At 39.2% G+C, this 19169-nt stretch overlaps 4 protein-coding genes across 4 annotated transcripts; 2 read left to right on the top strand and 2 right to left on the bottom strand.

Annotated features, from left to right (window-relative positions):
* Positions 1–610: 610 nt before the first annotated feature.
* LOC130740787 (wall-associated receptor kinase-like 14) lies at positions 611–5283 on the top strand. Its single transcript, XM_057593486.1, has 4 exons — positions 611–818; positions 1070–1831; positions 3360–3434; positions 3701–5283. The coding sequence occupies exons 2-4, from the start codon at positions 1081–1083 to the stop codon at positions 4984–4986; spliced, it is 2112 nt and encodes a 703-aa protein (XP_057449469.1). The 5' UTR covers positions 611–818; positions 1070–1080; the 3' UTR covers positions 4987–5283.
* Positions 5284–6123: 840 nt separating this feature from the next.
* LOC130740788 (thioredoxin-like protein HCF164, chloroplastic) lies at positions 6124–8027 on the bottom strand. Its single transcript, XM_057593487.1, has 4 exons — positions 7791–8027; positions 7463–7699; positions 6793–6896; positions 6124–6629 (listed from the first exon to the last, which is right to left on the bottom strand). Exons 1-4 carry the CDS (start codon positions 7956–7958, stop codon positions 6347–6349), a joined length of 792 nt encoding a protein of 263 aa, XP_057449470.1. The 5' UTR covers positions 7959–8027; the 3' UTR covers positions 6124–6346.
* A 2415-nt stretch (positions 8028–10442) lies between these two features.
* LOC130740786 (uncharacterized) lies at positions 10443–11102 on the bottom strand. The gene has a single exon (XM_057593485.1). The coding sequence runs from the start codon at positions 11067–11069 to the stop codon at positions 10584–10586; it is 486 nt and encodes a 161-aa protein (XP_057449468.1). The 5' UTR covers positions 11070–11102; the 3' UTR covers positions 10443–10583.
* Positions 11103–11260: 158 nt separating this feature from the next.
* LOC130740785 (NASP-related protein sim3) lies at positions 11261–14313 on the top strand. Its single transcript, XM_057593484.1, has 6 exons — positions 11261–11642; positions 11718–11980; positions 12752–12949; positions 13071–13161; positions 13352–13571; positions 13654–14313. The coding sequence occupies exons 1-6, from the start codon at positions 11350–11352 to the stop codon at positions 13975–13977; spliced, it is 1389 nt and encodes a 462-aa protein (XP_057449467.1). The 5' UTR covers positions 11261–11349; the 3' UTR covers positions 13978–14313.
* The last annotated feature ends 4856 nt before the right edge of the window (positions 14314–19169 follow it).

Raw genomic sequence — 19169 nt, 5'->3', positions numbered from 1 at the left:
AAATAACTAAAGCTTCGAACTTGACCATAGTGTACCGTCTAAGTGGTCTATTCAATAACCAAAAACTTTCCTACAGCTGCAAAATGTAGGGGAACTGTGAAGTTGGTCAGCTTTCCATTTTCTCGATAAACATTTTCCGCCATAAAGGATTGAACATTTTCACTGTCTGTTTGCAAATAAGATACCTTGTTAGGGAGACATTGAGAGCTCACGTGCCAAAGAAACAATATCCAAAAAAACAATATAAAAACACATTTACACAAGTTGTGAAAAAAAAAGTAAAAGAAACTTAGATATTTTTTTAGCTTGAAAGTTATTTTAGACAAAACGACTAATCAAACACAGTGTCTGGATAGTGTGAAGGTGGACCATTAGAAAAAAGCTTCACATTGTGTAGGCCTGAAAAAACAGATCAGTCAAAATTGTATCATTTGCCTTGTTCTGACTAAACCCTCACATGCAAAGTATAGGTAATTAGCTTCTATTAACAGGGGCATTTTGGCCAGAAGAAAATTCAAACAGGGGCATATTCGGTATTCAACAAACAACAAAACAAAAACAAAAAAACGCTGTCGACTAACACGTATTTAGGTTCTGGTTCCAGGACAAAAACCCACGGAACCAATGTGAACGAGACGAAACTTCTCCATTTCCACTCTATACTTATGCTCCTTCTTCCTCCTTCTATTCATTTCACAATTTTTCATCTACTTGTTCTGTATAATATTACTTCTCAATTTCAAAGGGTGTGGTGGTGAATTTCAATTACTTCTCCAACTGCAACGGCCATTAATTTCAACCTCTGCATAACCTTCAAGGTATGCATATTATTAATGTCTCACCTCATATTTTCAATCTTTCCCATTAATATCACTGGTTCTGTTCAACGAGGCAGCATTAATTCATTTGGGTGGCTACCCAACTGCATCGCTCACCAGCTTTAACTTCTCATTTAATCCAAATCCATCAGATATAGTAACTGTTGTTTTCCAAAGATCAAAACATTAGCAAATTCAATATCAACTTTGAACTCTATTCTCAACAACTCTGTTTTTTTTTTCTCTTGCAGAACGGTGACTCATGATAACATTGATCAGCTCAATCACCATCCAGAAATGTTTCATTTTGCTGATAATCTTTGTGGCGGCGTGTACAGCAAGAGTGCAAAACGTCACAAGAAACTACCAGAATCGTTGTGGAGGGGAAATTCTTCAGTACCCTTTTGGATTCTCTGAAGGGAGTGGAATCAAACTGAACTGTACTGAGAACAGAGTCCAAGTTGGTGGTTTTCAGGTTCAGAATGTTACCAGTGACAGCATATTCATCTATCTCCCTGCAAAATGCAACCGTAGTATGCTATCAATTTATCCACTTTTTGGTGGCAATTTTGCTCCTACACGGAACAATAGCTTTCTGGTGCAGGATTGTGAGGCGGCGATTGGTGGATGCGTTATCCCTGCTTCAAGTTTTCTGGGGAATCAGATTGAGGTGGAGAGCTGCGATAAAACAAGTGGGAATATCAGTTGCTTTATGAAGCAGAAGAAGCAAGAGAATGAAGGGGTGGTGGATTCTGATTTTTTGACATTTGATGAATTGAATGGAACTGGGTGTAGGTACTTGTTCTCAGCGGTGGCTTTTGGTCAGAGCAAGGAGATTACTGTGCAGTTTCAGGAGGTTGAGTTGGGGTGGTGGCTTCAAGGGCCTTGTCATTGCTCTGCTAACGCTACCTGCACAACCGTGAATCTCCAAAACGGGAGCTCCGGGTTCCGGTGCCGGTGTAACGATGGCTTCCAGGGAGATGGCTTTGCCAATGGCGCCGGTTGCTGGAAAGGTTAGTTAAGATTAAAAATTTATTCATCATGATTGAAGTGCATGTTTGATTACACAGCCACAAGCCAAAATTATTGTGGACAAAAGCAATTTCCCTTGTCCGTGATTTTGACTTTCACCATTTGTGAATTTTTTAATTCTTATACTTTGGCTCTTGTTCTTGGGATAGTTATTGAGGGGGCAATTGGAAATGTATCACCTGGATGAGGTTTTATGTGCTGGCCAATGATGTAGCCATATCTCAATTCTGTTCTTGTTCAAGTTGCTAGAAGCCTAGTAAAGATCACAGAACAAAATTCCCATGAGTGTGTACATGGACTTTTGGCATAGTGCATGCTTGAATACACAATGAAAAAAACCACACAGTCCAAAAGCTAAGAGAAGTTGTCTCACCGTGTATTCTAACATGCACACAATCGAATATCTGTACATTAGGCTTGTGAATTTTGTTTTGTGAAGAATTTGTTATTTAAAATCTGACATAAGATATTCAAATTTAAAACTGGGTTTTGTTTTCTTTGGGAATGGTCTAAAGGTTAATTTGTGCTTGATGGACCCTACTATCTGGAAGATTTGTTTTGCCAAACCAACTTTCCCTTTGTGAGAAGCAACTTGCTCATTATTATGATGTTTTGTAGTCTTTTGGACTATGAGGGCCCTCATAGGCTCCTTAATTTTGATTTTTACAGTAATATGGAAGTAAAGCAACTACTCATAGGTTCATTGTTTCTGCTTAAATTTCATAGATACTACGAACTCTGATGTTCCTTCTGACTAATCCATTATCTTGGGAAATGGTTATGTGTTCATGTTTTGAATTTGTCGTTTTTGGTGTGCGTTCTAGTTTTTGAATGTTAACAAAGAATCCTTCAAATCAAAAGTCAACATGTTCTGCTTGCACATGCGTGGTTCGATGGTGGAGTGGGCTTGAACTTTAATTTGTGTATATAATATATATTTAGTATATAATATCTTAGTAGTGGTCAAATGGGAGAGCTTGGTGAGAATACATTCACAATTAGAGGAATTAAGATTTAGGAGATGACCTTATATTAATGTAATTGCTTGTAACTTTAAGCATCTGGACATTGCCGACAATTTGCTTAGCATGCCATGCTTCGTTGACAAAGGCAATTGAGTGTGATGCAGATTACAATTTAAGCAGATGTGTAGCAAAAATAATAAACAAACCTCTAGTATTTGTTGTATCTAGTTCAGTGAATCCTTTTACAAAATATCTTAAACAAACTAAAAGAACAATTTGAAATAACAATCCTGTCTTCAAAAGCTAATAAGTAATAAGTGAGTTTTTTTTTGGTATTCAATCAACAAAGATTTAAGTCCTGCATATCCCGTTCATCCATATTGGTTGATTGAGAAAAACTATTAGTCATCTAATGATGATAAACATATTCTGTTAGTTCCTTTAGTAATATAATACTTTTTTTTTTCTGTTCCATATCTTTTTTCCTTTAGTAAAATATATTGCCATCTCTTTAATTCTTTGTCTATGGTTTCCTTGTCATCAGCTCCAAGTTGCAGTGCGTCAACACTAACATCTGGAGGGTGTGGGAGTGCAACCAAAATTGGTGTTATTGTTGCAGGTATACACTTACACCTTTATGGCCTACTCTTTTTTTCAAACTAAGTTCTGTCAATATATGATCCTAATCCTATGTAGCAGATTGCATAAGATTTGTTTCATTCCTAACACTAACACTAAGTTCTGTTAATGAATGAATCAGCACACTATCATTGAACCCTTTGCAATGTTGAGCCTGATCATACAAACATGCATAAAAACATGTACTTTTGAAATTTCTTAATGAAGAACTTTGATTAATGCTTCATGATTGTTCACTCTTAACAGTGATCGTGACTGTAGCTTTGGTCGTGGTTGCTCTCTTGGTTCTATGCTATTGTGTCAGGCGCCGTTCATGGTTGGGAAAGAATACAAGAGTAAAGCGCTTGTTACGTGAAGCTGCAGGAAGCTTTAGCGTGCCTTTCTACCCTTACAAAGAGATAGAGAAAGCCACAAATTCTTTCTCTGATAAACAAAGGTTAGGGACTGGGGCTTTTGGTACAGTTTATGCTGGAAAGCTTCACGATGATGAGTGGGTTGCTATCAAGAAGATAAGGCATAGAGACATCGACAGCATTGACAAAGTCATGAATGAGATCAAGCTACTTTCATCCGTGAGTCACCCAAATTTAGTTCGCCTCCTGGGTTGCTGCATAGAAGAGGGAGAGCACTCAGAGCAGATACTTGTTTATGAATACATGCCTAATGGAACACTGTCTCAGCATTTGCAAAGAGAGAGGGGTGAAGGTCTTCCATGGACAGTAAGACTTACCATTGCTTCTGAAACTGCCAATGCTATAGCATATCTCCATTCTGCAATTCATCCCCCAATTTACCACAGAGACATAAAATCTAGTAACATACTCTTGGATTATAGCTTCAAATCTAAAGTAGCTGATTTTGGGCTTTCTAGGCTAGGCATGACAGAAACATCGCACATCTCAACCGCTCCGCAAGGGACTCCGGGTTATGTCGACCCCCAGTACCACCAGAACTTTCACCTTTCTGATAAAAGTGATGTCTACAGCTTCGGAGTAGTTTTGGTAGAGATAATAACTGCGATGAAAGTGGTTGATTTTGCCCGACCTCAGACTGAGATTAACTTAGCTGCACTAGCTGTTGACAGGATCCGGAGGGGCTCTATAGATGAGATTGTAGATCCTTTCCTTGAACCTAATAGGGATGCTTGGACACTATACTCCATTCATAAGGCGGCTGAACTTGCATTTAGATGTCTTGCTTTTCATAGTGACATGAGGCCAACTATGATGGAAGTGGCTGAGGAGCTAGAACACATCAGACGCAGTGGATGGGCGACCATGGAGGAAACCATAGGCATGGCTTCGTCGGTCGGGTCTGCGTGTTCATCGCCTCGCAATGGAAGTGAGAAATCAGTGAATAGTGTTAAGAAAGTGGGGCAGGAGAGTGAGGGATTGATTGTTCCGCCGAAGGACGAGAGCTATTTGCAATCTATGGAGGTGAAGGACAGCTCCCCGGTATCGGTGCATGATCCTTGGTCAAGTGGACACAGCTCACCTTCATCAAACAGCTTGCTCGAAAATGTCGTACGGTGACATAACATAAGCCTCTAGAAATGTGAATACTAAAGGCATATATAACAAAAGTATTCTTTTTTGCCTATTTTTGTGTGTGGTTAGGATTCTACTTTACTAACAATTTCCAAAGCTTATATGCGGAAATTATCAGCAATATACAGAAACCTGTATGCAGACAGGATGAAAACTATGAATAATTACAATTGTTGCTGGAAATAACCAAATAGCCTAGGCTGTATTTGTACTAAGTAAGAACAACTAAAGATTGCGTTAAGCAAAAATGAAGGGTTTTGAAGAAGGCAGCAATTGACACCATGTGAGTCTTTGTTGGGTACGTGTTTTGCATCCACACTTCTTCCAGTTTAGTGTATATTTTGATTAGTTAAAAATCTCACTTTAATTGTTTTGAAAAGCCAAATTTAACTTTTCAATACCCTAAACGTGAAAGGGTAGCTGTTCTTCCGTTTTGGCTTAGTCCTTTGTGTTGACAGGAGGTGTAAAAGTAAAACTGCATCTTATGGCTGTTCCAAGCAAAAAATTATTTCTTCCTTTTTATCATTTGTCAAAAAAAGATTGTTTTTACTAAGCGGGTGATGTTTAGAAATAGCAATAGCAAATGGATTAAGTTTCAGCTATGTTTTGAATGGTTGTATACTTATATAAATTTTTGAACCTAAAGAGGCCATAGAACAAGAAAATTGTCAATGCAAAAGGAGGAGAGAAGGAAAAAACTGGGTAGAAACCCGAAATGAGAAAGGAAGATAAGAGACAGAAGAAATGGATGTAATATATATGGTGTGATGCGAAAAGATGAGAAAAATGTTATATTTATGTGAGTGAGGTGTTGGTATTTTTGGGTGTCTAAGTATTAGTGGAGAGTGGAGACAGAATAATATATTTTGTAGAAGACAGCATCATGTCATTAACACAAGTCTCTCAAATTTTCAAACAACAAACATAAACAAATGTCATTCAAATTTGTTAGTAGTGGTAGTGGGTAGTTCACAATAATCAGAACTATGCAGCAATGTTGTTTTCCACCGAAGCAGCAGTTTCTGATTGACCAAGAGTAAGTACCATGAATTGAGTATGGGAGGGTAAACAGATATATATTGTTGAAACACATATTTAGTGAAGAGAAGAATAGCAGGCATCTTTACCTATACTGAAATTTCATGATTATAGACATTTGAGCAAACAATTGCCATTGATATCTGGTTTCAGATCCTAATCTATGACAGACTTGCACAATGTTCATAATTAAACAAGCTTGTGATGAGTATGGAAAGTGTATACAAGAATCTGTTCAGATGTTGCTCACAGACAAATCTAACTAGTAACTGTAAGACAGTAAAAGAAAAGTATTGTATGTTGTCATCTAACCATGACTTCTTGGATCAACAACTTGATGCACCTTCCTTGCTTCAGCACTTGAATATTTGCCTACAACACGAGCATGAGGCACCGATGCTTCACCACGAGCAAGGGCATCCACATTTTCAAGTAGCAACTGTCTTGGAAGCCTACCCACCACATTGCCCTCCTCGTTCCCTTCTTTATCAAGGAATGCGAAGTGTGGAATACCCTCCACACCAAATTCATCAAGCTCTTGCTCCCAGTTTGTGTTATCAACATTCAACATCACAAAATTCACACGATCCCTATTTAGACCAGTAAATGGTGTAAAGACTGAATTAGTATAAAAGTAAAAGTCACAGATCAAAATTGAACATTATGCACAAAATATTAGACATCACCAGTGTAAGATATTTCAAATACAAGATAACTGAACATATAAAACAAGTGAGTAATAGGAGTGATTACTTGTACTGCTGCTCTATTTTGTAGACATCAGGAGCTAATTCCCGACACACCTCACACCAATCTGCATAAAACTCCACCACGGTGGGCTTCCCATTTGATAGAGCCTGAAACAAGGAAAATCCAACATCAAAATAAACAAAGGCCTTTTTTTTGCATAACAAAATTAGGATCGCTCGTTTGGAAGAGTTTATTTGATTTTATCTCATGGTATAATCACATATGTAAATATTTGAGTGACCTTATAAAAATAGCTTGTAACTTATCCATAAGCTATTTAAAGCTTATTTATCAAACTGCTCAGATTAGCTTATGAACAAAGTAAACAACTTAATTTAACTAGAAATAAACACTTATTCATAAGCTAATTTCAAAATTTTATTGAAATAAGCTAGGTTATATGTAAGCTTAAGCTCTTACAAACGTTAGTTTATGAAAAAAAAAAAAAAAAAAGCTCAAAACAACTTATATGTAGAGAATAAGCTATTAACATAAGCTCTCCCAAACACTTGCATAAGCTCTTCTGCTATGAGTTAAGCTCAAATAAGCTCTTTGAAACGGAGTATAAGCTATTTTGATCTAATTTCAGTAAGCTAAGCAAATTAGCATACAAGCACCGCGTAACTAAGCTAAAACAGAAATAGTGAAATTAAAGGGAAAGAATAAAAGAAACCTGTTCGTAAGGCAATGCATTGGCAGTAAGATCCTTCAAAGAAACACCAAAGTCCAATCTGGTAGCTAAGAAGAGTCCCAAAGCAGCTAAAGTAGAGGCAATAGCGACTTTGCGGTTGATATCTTTGGTCGGCAATTGAGGAAGGCCGGAAGCATCCGCGGTGGAACTTGTTGGCTTGCATGTCTCACTCTCACCATTCACCGTGCTAGGCTCAACCACAATTTTGATTTCCTGAGACTGAAAAGAGAAGATGTTAAAGGCTACAAACTATGAACAAAACAAGCTCATTGATTCGAATACAGTGCAATAAGGGAAATTAAATAGTTACCGTTGCTGAAGCATCCTTTTCGTCGAGATTTGGATTTGTTTGGCAAGCTAAGGTGTGGAATTTGCGAGTGTTGAAGTGAAGGTGGCGAGGGTTGACGGTGAATTGAGGTGTTCGGAGGCATGGTCGGAATCTATGGAGTCCGATGGGGTTTGAAGATAAGCGAGACATCCACCGAGGTTACCGAAAAAATCTTGTGGTTACTGGCAGTGGTGGACAACAACTTTGACTCAACCGCCACCGCTTGTAATAACAATGTTTTTTTTTTTTTCAATTTTAATATGAATAAAAAGTTAAAAACACTTTAATTTCCATTATTTGAAATGAAAAAATAATTATTTAAATAATATTGACACGCAGAAATAAAAATTACTTATATATAGAGTGAATATATTATTAAACTAACATTCTCTCTACTTTGTAAAATAGATCGACCTCTTATCCTCATGTATCATTTAAATTACAGAGGAGCGTCAAGTGTGTTGTAATGATAAATTTTATAAGATATGGATATAATAATATATCTCTTGAGTTTTCCGATGGAGAAAAAAAATATATATATCTCCTGAGGGTTAGTGAATATTTTAGGAGGTTAGTAAAAAAATATTCTTCCAAACTATTAAATTTATGTTTGTGAATTAATTGGAAAATAACTTTTAATCCATATTATCAAGCCGTAAACGTGAAAGAAGTATGTTTGTATAGTTATTTTCTCAACGTGAATAGACAACCAATCGATCCAACAAGTGAAATATATGTGCTTGATGTGAATGTACAATCAATGGATCTAATAGCTGAAATTCTTTAAGGATGCGCATCAAAATTCAGAATGCCTACGTAGAACAATATTTCAATTGAGTGCCACAGAAAAGTAAACAAACCTAGAGGTTTTGGCTTGGGTTAAGCGAATGTTGGTTTCCGTTCTAAATGCAAACATGACCTTAACACAATTTAGGTTGTGCTTGATTTTACGCCAAGTGAACATAACGTTAGTGAACAGTTTAATCTCCTTTCACGTTGGTATGAATTATGAAGCACTCAAATGCACATTCACTACCAAGCTCTAAACGTGAAAGAAGTGCGTTTTCAATTGTTGTGTGCCGAACATGAACAAACATTCAAAAGATTCAACAAGTAAGATCCTTTCAGTATGTGCATCAAAATCCATAATGCTTATGTAGAGCAACATTCCAACTAAGTGCAATAGGAAAAATAAACAAATCCGAAGAAATGCGTGTTTGTATAGTTGTGTGCCCAACGTGAACCGATATTCAACGGATCCAACAAGTGAGATCCTTTCAGTATGTGCATCATAATTCAGAATCCTCACGTAGAACAAAATTCCAACTGAGTGTAATAGGAAAGTAAACATATACGTAGAAATGTGTGTTTGTATATTTGTGTGCCCGACGTGAACCGACTTTCAACAGATCCAATAAGTGAGATCCTTTAAGTATGTGCATCAGAGTTCAAAATGCTTATGTAGAACAACATTCCAACTTAGTGCAACGAGAAAATAAACATATACGAAAAAGTGTGTTTGTATAGTTGTGTGTCCAACATTAACAAATATTCAACAGATCCACCAAGTAAGATCCTTTCAGTATGTGCATCAAAATCCAGAATGCTTACGTGGAATAACATTCCAACTAAGTGCAACAAAAAAATAACCATACACAAATGTTAGGGTTGAGTGAATGTTGGTTCACGATCTAAATGCAAACACAACCTTAACATAACTCAGGTCGTGCTTGATTTTATGTTAAGAGAACGAGATGTAAACAACAATTTTATTTCCTTTCATGTTGGCATAATCGGAATTATAGATTTCAAATTCTAAAGCATCAAGATGTACATTCATTACCTACGTGTAATCGCGAAAGAAGTTGTGTTTGTATAATTGTGTGCTCAACGTGAACGAGCGCTCAGTGGATGCAACAAGTGTGATTCTCTCAGGGTGTACATCGGAATTCAGAATGCCCACCTGTAAAAACATTCCACCTGAGCGCAGCACAAAAACAAACATATCCAAAGGTTTGGCTTCGGTTGAGTGAATATTGGTTCGCATTCTAAATGCAAACACAACCTTGATTTTACGTCTAGTGAACAGAGCGAGCGTTAATGAACGATTTGATTTGATTTCATGTTGATACCATTCTAGATACCAAATTTCACCCAAATGTACATTCACTACTCACGGAAATAGGAAAGTACTTTGTGACAATGATTTTATGAAAGAGAAAATGAGATCTCCCTTTACTAAAACACTCTCTATTTCAGTAAACATGAGTTGCCTCAATCTACTAAGTAATGCATGTCATACAGGAAACTTTGAATTCTACCTTCTGATATTGTTGGGAGTGGACACTTTGTGTCACAATGTCACACATCCATTGTTATAAAATCTACTAATGCTAGCGCATACAATCATTATTGTAAATGAAGTGCATAATGCTAATGACCTTGATTGATAAGTTCTATGATTTCATAATCCCATAAGTCATGGTCTGCAGGTAAAAGAAAAACAGTTCCCATTGTTAGTTGTTTTTCAAGATATAAACAGTGTCCACTAAGAAACGACCAGGAAGAAGATGATGAGGATAGTGATGCTAAAAACTTGGCAGAAGATGCTGAAAACAAGTATAACCATGACCATGCAAGGAAAATTGCTTGATATTACAAAAGATAAACACATGATACATAATCTTACAGTTACAGAGTGATAAGATCAATTTTGTTACAAATATAATTGAATGCTAATGACATTGATAGACAAGAATACATTACTCTACTGAGTTATGTTTTTTTAGCTTCAGGCCCCAAAATACCATTCACCACCGTCGTTGCAACCAAAACGGCAAAAGCCTCTGCTCCCACCACCGCTCCTGCCTGCGCCAAACTCCCAAAGCCCACCGCAGACTCCACTTCCTTCTCCGCCGTCTCAATTCCCTTCTCCAGCCCCCGCTCCGCCGTCTCCAGTCCTCGCTCCGCCGTTTCGAAGCCCTCCTTCACAATCTCCTCAGCCTGTTCCTCCGCTTTCTTCAGACTCTTCCGTATCCCGAACAGTCCAATATCCTGCGCCGCCGATTCCCTCACCGTCAACGCCGCCGGAGCCGCCGCGAGAAGGAACAGCAACTCCCTCCGTCCAGCCCTCGGAAATACCGCCACCGGCACCGTAGCTCGCGGCTTGCACGAAGACGGCGTCGCATTGCAAACGCCGACACGGCGGAACGAGAGAGTTGAGAACGATGACGACGACGAGATTGCACAACCAACCATCATCGCTTCACTCTGATTGATCCTCTTTGTGTGGCTTCTGCAAATTTAACCAATTCATTTAATTACCATAATACCCTCTCCTTAATTAACCGTCGTCAGCTAAACACGTGTACAACCCGATTCCGAAAACGGGTCAGGTAAAATGACCCATTCAGAATCGGGTAACCGGGTCACTCTTTTTCATCTTTCACATTTTGCGCTCAAAACCCAAACCCTCGCTCTCTGAATTGAAGAACCAGAAACCTCTCTCTCTGTGTTGAAGTGAAATTCGCTGAAGGCAACAATGGTGGAAGAAGCTCCTGCATCTGAAACTTCCGTTTCAATGGCTCCATCAGAGGAAGCTGTGGCGGTCGACGGAACCCTAAACCCTAGTGAACACGGAAAAAGCGAAATCACTAACGGCGCCACCGTGGATTCAGCCGCGATCGGCGGTGCTGAGTCCGCTTCCAACGCTGAAACTTCTGGGAAGAACTCGTTGGAGTTGGCGGTTGAGCTCATGGATAAGGGAACCAAGGCTATGAAGGAAGACGATTTCGGAGAAGCAGCTGAGAATTTCAGCCGTGCTCTTGAAATCAGGTTTCCAGAAATCATTTCTAATTTTTGATTTCTCTCTACTCGCAATGTTCTAAATGGAAATTTTGATTGATTTAGGGTTGCTAATTATGGTGAACTTGCACCTGAATGTGTCAATACGTATTACAAATATGGGTGTGCCCTTCTATACAAGGCTCAGGAGGAAGCTGATCCTTTGGGTGATGTGCCCAAGAAGCAGGAGGGGTCTCAACATGGCTCCAGTAAAGATGAATCTGTGAAGAGTACTATCAATGCTGCTGAATCTTCCACTGCTGCATCTTTTTCAAGCAATGCTGAGCAGGACATTGCTTCTAATGACCAGGAGTCAGCAGTGGATGATGGTAATGTGTGTTGCTTCCGGTGTTTTTCGCTTACTATTTTAAACTTCTTTCCATAATTTGTTGTTTGACTTGGTTAGTGTTCCTATAATGCATTTTTACACGGTGGCGTATCTCATGTGAATTTGAACTTGTTTCTCAAAGAATGAGTACAGTTTTCCTAGGTTGGCTTAGAAAGCATGCATGTTTTTAATGTGCTGTTGTGGTCTGCATTAGCCTGCCCTTCTCACTAGTCATGGCAAAAAAGAGTGTTTTGTGGTATTGATTTTATGATAGACAAAATATGCGATGTGCTTTATATAGAGTTACTAGAACATTCTTTCTTTCTGCAGAGATGAGTTGCCTTGATCTATAAAGTATACACTATTTACTGAAAAGGAAAGTGTTCTAGGCTGTTTATACTTTATACTAATAAATCAGTCCTCTTTCTCATTCTCTTTGACATGTGCATGCTTGGTACCCTTGGTGAGATTTCGACTTTGTTGTCACCTGTTATGGACTAAGTCTAGGGAACATGCTTGATGCACATTACCCTGGACACTTTGAAATTTGAATACTACCTTCTGAGATTGTTGGAAGTTGACACTGTCACAGCATCAAAACCATTCTCATAAATTTTACTAAAGCTAACATGCAGTCATTATTGTAGATGAAGGGCATTATGTTATTCACTTTTGTGGATAAGTTCTATGATTTAAAAGTCACATAAGTAATAAGTTGTAGCCTGCATGTAAAAGAGCTTCTCATTGTTGTGTTTTTCTAAATATGAAACAGAGTCCACTAAGAATTACCAGGAAGAAGATGATGAGGATAGTGATGCTGAAGACACAGAAGCTGATGAAGATGAATCTGACCTTGATCTGGCTTGGAAAATGCTTGATATTGCTAGAGCAATTGTTGAAAAGCAATGTGTCAACACAATTGAACACGTGGATATATTATCAACATTGGCAGAAATTTCATTGGAAAGAGGTATTTTCATGCTCTTATGTTTATTTTAATTTTGACTGGTACTTTCTTCCCCAGACTCACATAAAAGAAGGGGTAAGATTGTTCTAAAAGTTGGATTCTTTCTTGACTCTGTTCTGTGCAGAGGAGTTTGAAAATTCTCTATCCGACTACCAGAAGGCACTATCCATCTTAGAACAGCTAGTTGAACCAGATGATAGATATATTGCCAACTTGTATCCTTGTCATTATTTTTATCTAGATATGTGATTTTAGTTTACTGATGTTTGTAGTCTTTAATCTGTTTTAATGATAGTGAAAAGTAGTTACAATATATCACCAATTCACTTATTCATAAAGTCTGCAACTAGGATAACCGATGATGTTCTCTTCCACTCCTAGACACAGCCTTAACTTGTGAATTAGAAATTTCCGTATATGCTTGTGTTTGGAGGTTGATTCTAAACCTGAAGAAGCAATTGCCTATTGTGAGAAGGCTGCATCTGTTTGTAAGGCACGATTAGATCGTCTCACAAATGAAGTCAAGAGTATAACTCCAGCTTCTGAGGCCAAAAATAAATCAATAGAGGATAAACAAGCGGAAATTGAAACTCTTACCGGTCTCTCAAGTGACCTGGAAAACAAGGTATACTTCTTAAACCTTTTTCAAAATACCTCTTTGTCTTGTGTTGTTATTTTAATATAAATGGAAATTTATGGATTTGCAGCTTGAAGATCTGCAACTGTTAGTCTCGAATCCAAAATCAACTCTCTCTGAGCTCCTAGAAAAAGTAGCTGCCAAGGCAGGCGGTGGTAAGGAATCAATTCCAGCAAAAGTCAGCTCCTCACAGCTGGCTACTGCCAACAGCAGTGGAGGTTTTGACTCTCCAACCATTTCTACTGCTCACTCTAATGGATCTGCTGCTGGAGTCACACACCTTGGTGTGGTAGGAAGAGGAGTTAAGCGAACATCGCTTGCTCCAGAAGCAAGCGCACCAAAGAAACCAGCATTAGAGTCAACCGAAGGAAAAGGTGATAGTGGCAGCGCTTGATGATGTATCTGGGCATTGGTTCTTTAGTATCGGGTGTTCAGTTTGAACTTTGAATGGAACCATATAGTTTGATTACTCTTTCAAGTATTGATAGGATAAATTCGAGCAGGTTCCTTGTTTGACTGTTTTCGGAAACTGTTATGCCATATGCCCTCCTTACTGTAACTTTTATATGTGCAGCTAATTGACCCAGTCAAAAGTTTTAAAATACATTTTATTAAATATGCTAACGCTGTCAATTGTCAGATACCTGTGCTTCTAATGTGGAGGATGATGTTCAAGAACTCCTATATGAATATTTTTCATATAAATGAAATTTTCACTATATTTTCATGATTTTGTGTGTTTTTACATATTTATGTTATTTGTGGCACAGCTCTAATGTTGAGATTAGATGGTATTGAGTGTTACATGCCTTCTTTTTTTCTTTCCCCCTCGTGTGAAAAATATAGGGGAGGAGAAGTTTTATCCTTTTCTTTCTTTTTTTCATTTCTGTACATCTATATTGCATTATAGATGTTGGTTAGTTGAGATTGGAAATGGTAAACTGATAGGATCAAGCCTCCTATCACTAAGGTCTATCATAGAAGGCCTAAGGAATAAGTAGTAGATAACTTTCTTAGAGTAATAGTTGTGCCAGCTAAGCTTTAGTATATTTCTGCAATATTTGCTATTTCTATTTTGTAACTAATTGGTGAGGTCAGCTAGTGAATTGGCCTTAGTATTAATACATAGGAAACATGGGTAAAGGGGGTATCGGGACAGTAGTGGAAATTGGGAGAGTTTTCTGGTGCTCTCGAATTCACCAGAACTGTATCATCCTCTTCCCCAAATTTCTGATTCTGTATTCACTGGATTTCACCTCAATTTCAGAGGGAGATCCTGTTAATCAATTCAAATACAATTCATATATTTCTTGATCTTATCAATTGGTATCAGAGCTCTTTCCAGGAGCTGTGGCATTGTTTCGGTGAATGGTTAAGAAACTTACAAAAATGGAAGCGCGTGTAGAACGGATTGAGAAGCTGTTGGAATTTCTGGGCGCGAGTAGGGAGGAAGATCGGAGGAATCGGATCGCAGATCGTGAACGAGATGATGATCGATTTCAACGATTAGAGGGTTTGATCGCATCGTTACAACAACCAACATCGGAACGATCAGGACCTCACGTCGGGAACGGCGAACCGGTGCGACACACAGAGGAGGAGGTGCGACTCGGATCGGAAACGGTGGACGCCGAGAATCGAGGTAACGAACGTTGGAAGAAGCTGGATATCCCTGTGTACGATGGAGAGGATGATGCGTTTGGCTGGGTAAACAAGTTGGAGCGGTATTTCCGCATCAGAGGAGCGGAAGAGCATGAGAAACTTCAGGCTGTGATTGTGGCTCTTGACGGGAAGACGTTGAGTTGGTTTCAGTGGTGGGAGTCTTGTAATCAAACAGTGAGTTGGGAGGAATTTAAGGTAGCAATTATAGAGCGATTTCAATCAACTGAGGCTCATAGCCCATTCGCAGCGTTGCTGGCGTTGAAACAAGAGGGTACAGCGGAAGAGTTTGTGACTCAATTTGAGAAATTTGCAGGTATGTTGAAAGGTGTGGGAGAGGATCATTTGATGGATGTGTTTCTGAATGGTTTGAAGGAAGAGGTCAGGGCTGAGGTGAAGTTGTATGAACCGGGCAACCTGTCTACATTGATGAAGAAAACCTTGATGATTGATCAAAAAAATCAAGCGGTAATGAAGGTTGGTAGTAACACATGGAACAAGGGCAGTAGTGCTTTTAAGAGCTCCTCATTTTCCAGAACAGTTTCAGTGGATACAGGACAAAAGAGTGGATCGAAAGGAGGACAAACTACTACACCTTCAGTGGGTTCGAGCAGTAGCAGCAATCAGGAGAAAACAGTTAGCAAGGGAAGGCCAGGGGGATTTAGGAGGCTATCTGAAACTGAAATGCAGGAGAAACTCAGGAAGGGTGAATGTTTTAGGTGCGATGAAAAGTATGGACCAAATCATATTTGCAAAAATAAACAACTTAGAGTAATGTTGTTGGAAGAGGAGGCTGGGGAAAAAGAAGAGAATGAGGAGGAACTTGTACAGGAGATAGAGGCAGACATTATGGACTTCAAACAGTTATCTCTGAAGAGTATTGCAGGGTTTACTTCCAAGAGGTCTCTTAAGGTGTGGGGCACTATCAATGGGCAGCAAGTAGTGGTATTAATAGATTGTGGAGCTACTCATAATTTTATAGCTCATGAGTTGGTGGAAAAGTTACACTTGGCAGTGCAAAACACTCCTAGTTATCTTGTGGAAGTGGGAGATGGACATAAGGTGAGAAGTCAAGGGATGAGTAAAGGAGTTTCAGTACTGATACAAGGGGTGACAATCCAACAAGATTTTTATTTGTTTGGACTGGGTGGTGTAGAAGTTGTGTTGGGGTTGGAATGGCTGGCTAGTTTGGGCGAAATCCGGGCTAATTTTGAGAAATTAACTCTGAAGTTTAATATGGGAGACCAACAAGTGATGATTAAGGGGGAACCAGAGTTGATCAGGGGTCCTGCTTCCTTAAACTCCATGTGGAAGGCACTGCACTCTCAAGGAGAAGGCTTTGTTGTAGACTGCAGAATGCTACAAGGAGAAGTGGACACACAGCTAGCTCAACCTGTGGAACTTACACAGGTGTTGGAAGAATTTCAGGAGTTGTTTGAACCCCCAACTGCCATACCTCCGAACAGGAGACACGATCATGCTGTACACTTGAAGGAAGGTGCAGATATTCCCCATTTGAGACCTTATAGATACCCACATTATCAAAAGACTGAGATTGAGAAGATGGTGGCAGAAATGATGGCTGCAGGGATCATAAGACCTAGTGTCAGTCCATTCTCTAGTCCAGTGATTCTTGTCAAGAAAAAAGATGGGAGTTGGAGGTTTTGCGTCGATTACAGAGCCTTAAATAAGGTCACTGTCCCCAATAAATTTCCTATACCGGTTATAGATGAACTCTTAGATGAGTTAGGGGCTGCGACTATATTTTCTAAGCTGGATTTGCGGTCAGGTTATCATCAAATTCGGATGAGGGAAGAAGATGTGGAAAAGACAGCTTTTAGGACGCACGAAGGGCATTACGAATTTGTTGTTATGCCATTTGGCCTTACCAATGCCCCTTCCACATTTCAGGCATTAATGAATGAGGTTTTGAAGCCTTGTTTAAGAAAGTTTGCATTAGTCTTCTTTGATGATATTCTGGTGTTTAGTTTGACTATGCACGATCATCAACAACATTTATCCGCTGTCTTGAGATTATTGGAACAACATAATTTGAAAATAAATGGGAAGAAGTGTACCTTTGGGCAAACCAAGCTTGAGTACTTGGGACATTTAATATCAGCCGGAGAAGTGGCAGCTGACCCAAGGAAATTGGAAGCCATGTGGTTGTGGCCTCAACCAAAAGACATTAAGAGTTTAAGGGGGTTTCTTGGCTTAACGGGCTATTACAGGAGGTTCGTGCAGGGTTATGGATTAATTGCTAGACCTCTTAATCAGCTTCTGAAGAAGGATTCCTTTTTATGGGGAGATGAGGCACAATCGGCTTTTGAAAAGTTGAAGCATGCCATGACTATTCTGCCTACACTTGCTGTTCCAGATTTTGCTAAAACTTTTATTCTAGAGACTGATGCTTCAGGGACTGGTCTAGGTGCTGTCCTATTACAGGAGGGGAGACCATTGGCGTATTGGAGTGCTTCTTTGTCAGACAGAAATCAGAGGAAATCTGTGTATGAGCGAGAACTTATGGCAGTGGTCAAGGCTGTTCAAAAATGGAGACATTACCTCCTTGATAACCATTTTATCATTAGAACAGACCAGAAAAGTCTTAAGTTTTTAACTGATCAAAGACTTTGGGCAGAGGAACAGTTCAAGTGGATATCTAAGTTGTTTGGATATGACTTTGAGGTACAATACAAACCTGGAAAGGATAATACAGCTGCCGACGCTATGTCCCGAAGGAGCTCATATGCTTCTATCTCTATGGTTCAACTACCTGATTTGGAGGATTGGTTAGAGGAAGCTCAACAAGATGGTTTTGTCAGACAGATCATGCAAGATTTGATAGCTGATCCTTCTTCCCATGCTGGGTATGAATTGAAGGCACAACGACTATATTACAAGGACAGGTTGGTGCTACCACAAAATTCAGCTCGAATTCCTATCATTTTAAAGGAATTTCACTCTTCTGCATTAGGTGGGCATGCTGGATATTTTAGGACCTTCAAACGCATATCTAATATAGTCTATTGGGTTGGAATGAGGGCTGCTATCAAAGATTTCGTGGCTGCTTGTGAAATCTGTCAAAGAAACAAGCATTCCACCTTATCTGCTGCGGGGTTATTGCAACCCCTGCCTGTTCCTTCAACTATTTGGTCTGATATCTCTTTGGATTTTATTGGGGGACTCCCTAAATCTAAGGGCAAGGATACTATCCTAGTAGTGGTGGACAGGTTCACAAAATACGCCCACTTCTTAGCCCTCAGTCACCCTTATACAGCAAGTGAGGTGGCTGCCTTGTTTATACAAGAAATTGTGCGTTTACATGGGTTTCCCCGGACCATTGTTTCTGACAGAGATCATTTATTCCTCAGTAATTTTTGGAAGGCTCTTTTCAAAGCTGCTGGCACACAATTGAATTATAGTAGTGCTTACCACCCACAGTCCGATGGACAAACGGAAGTTGTTAATAGATGTCTGGAGGCGTATTTGAGATGTTTGAGTGGCACAAGACCAAAACAGTGGCTTTCGTGTCTGGCATGGGCAGAGTTCTGGTTCAACACTAATTACAATGCTTCTAGTCATATGACTCCGTTCAAAGCTTTGTATGGGTTGGACCCTCCTACTTTACTAGGGGATGCTGTGATTCCTTCTCGCATGGAGGAGGTCAGTCAATTGGTGGCACAAAGGGATGAATTGCTGACTGATCTACGGGAAAATCTACTAAAGTCTCAGGATTTCATGAGGAAACATGCTAACAAGCATCGTAGAGAAGTGGTTTTTGCAGAAAATGACTGGGTATTCTTCAAATTACAACCTTATCGTCTCAAATCATTGGCTAAGAAGGTGAATGAAAAGCTTAGCCCACGATTTTATGGACCTTTCAAGGTGTTAGCCAGGGTGGGGGAAGTAGCTTATAGGTTGGATTTA

The sequence above is a fragment of the Lotus japonicus genome, chromosome 2, assembly GCF_012489685.1.
Source record: "Lotus japonicus ecotype B-129 chromosome 2, LjGifu_v1.2".
NCBI classification, from domain to species: domain Eukaryota; kingdom Viridiplantae; phylum Streptophyta; class Magnoliopsida; order Fabales; family Fabaceae; genus Lotus; species Lotus japonicus.
Note: the sequence above shows the minus strand (reverse complement) of the source record. Positions and strands in the feature narration are given on the sequence as shown.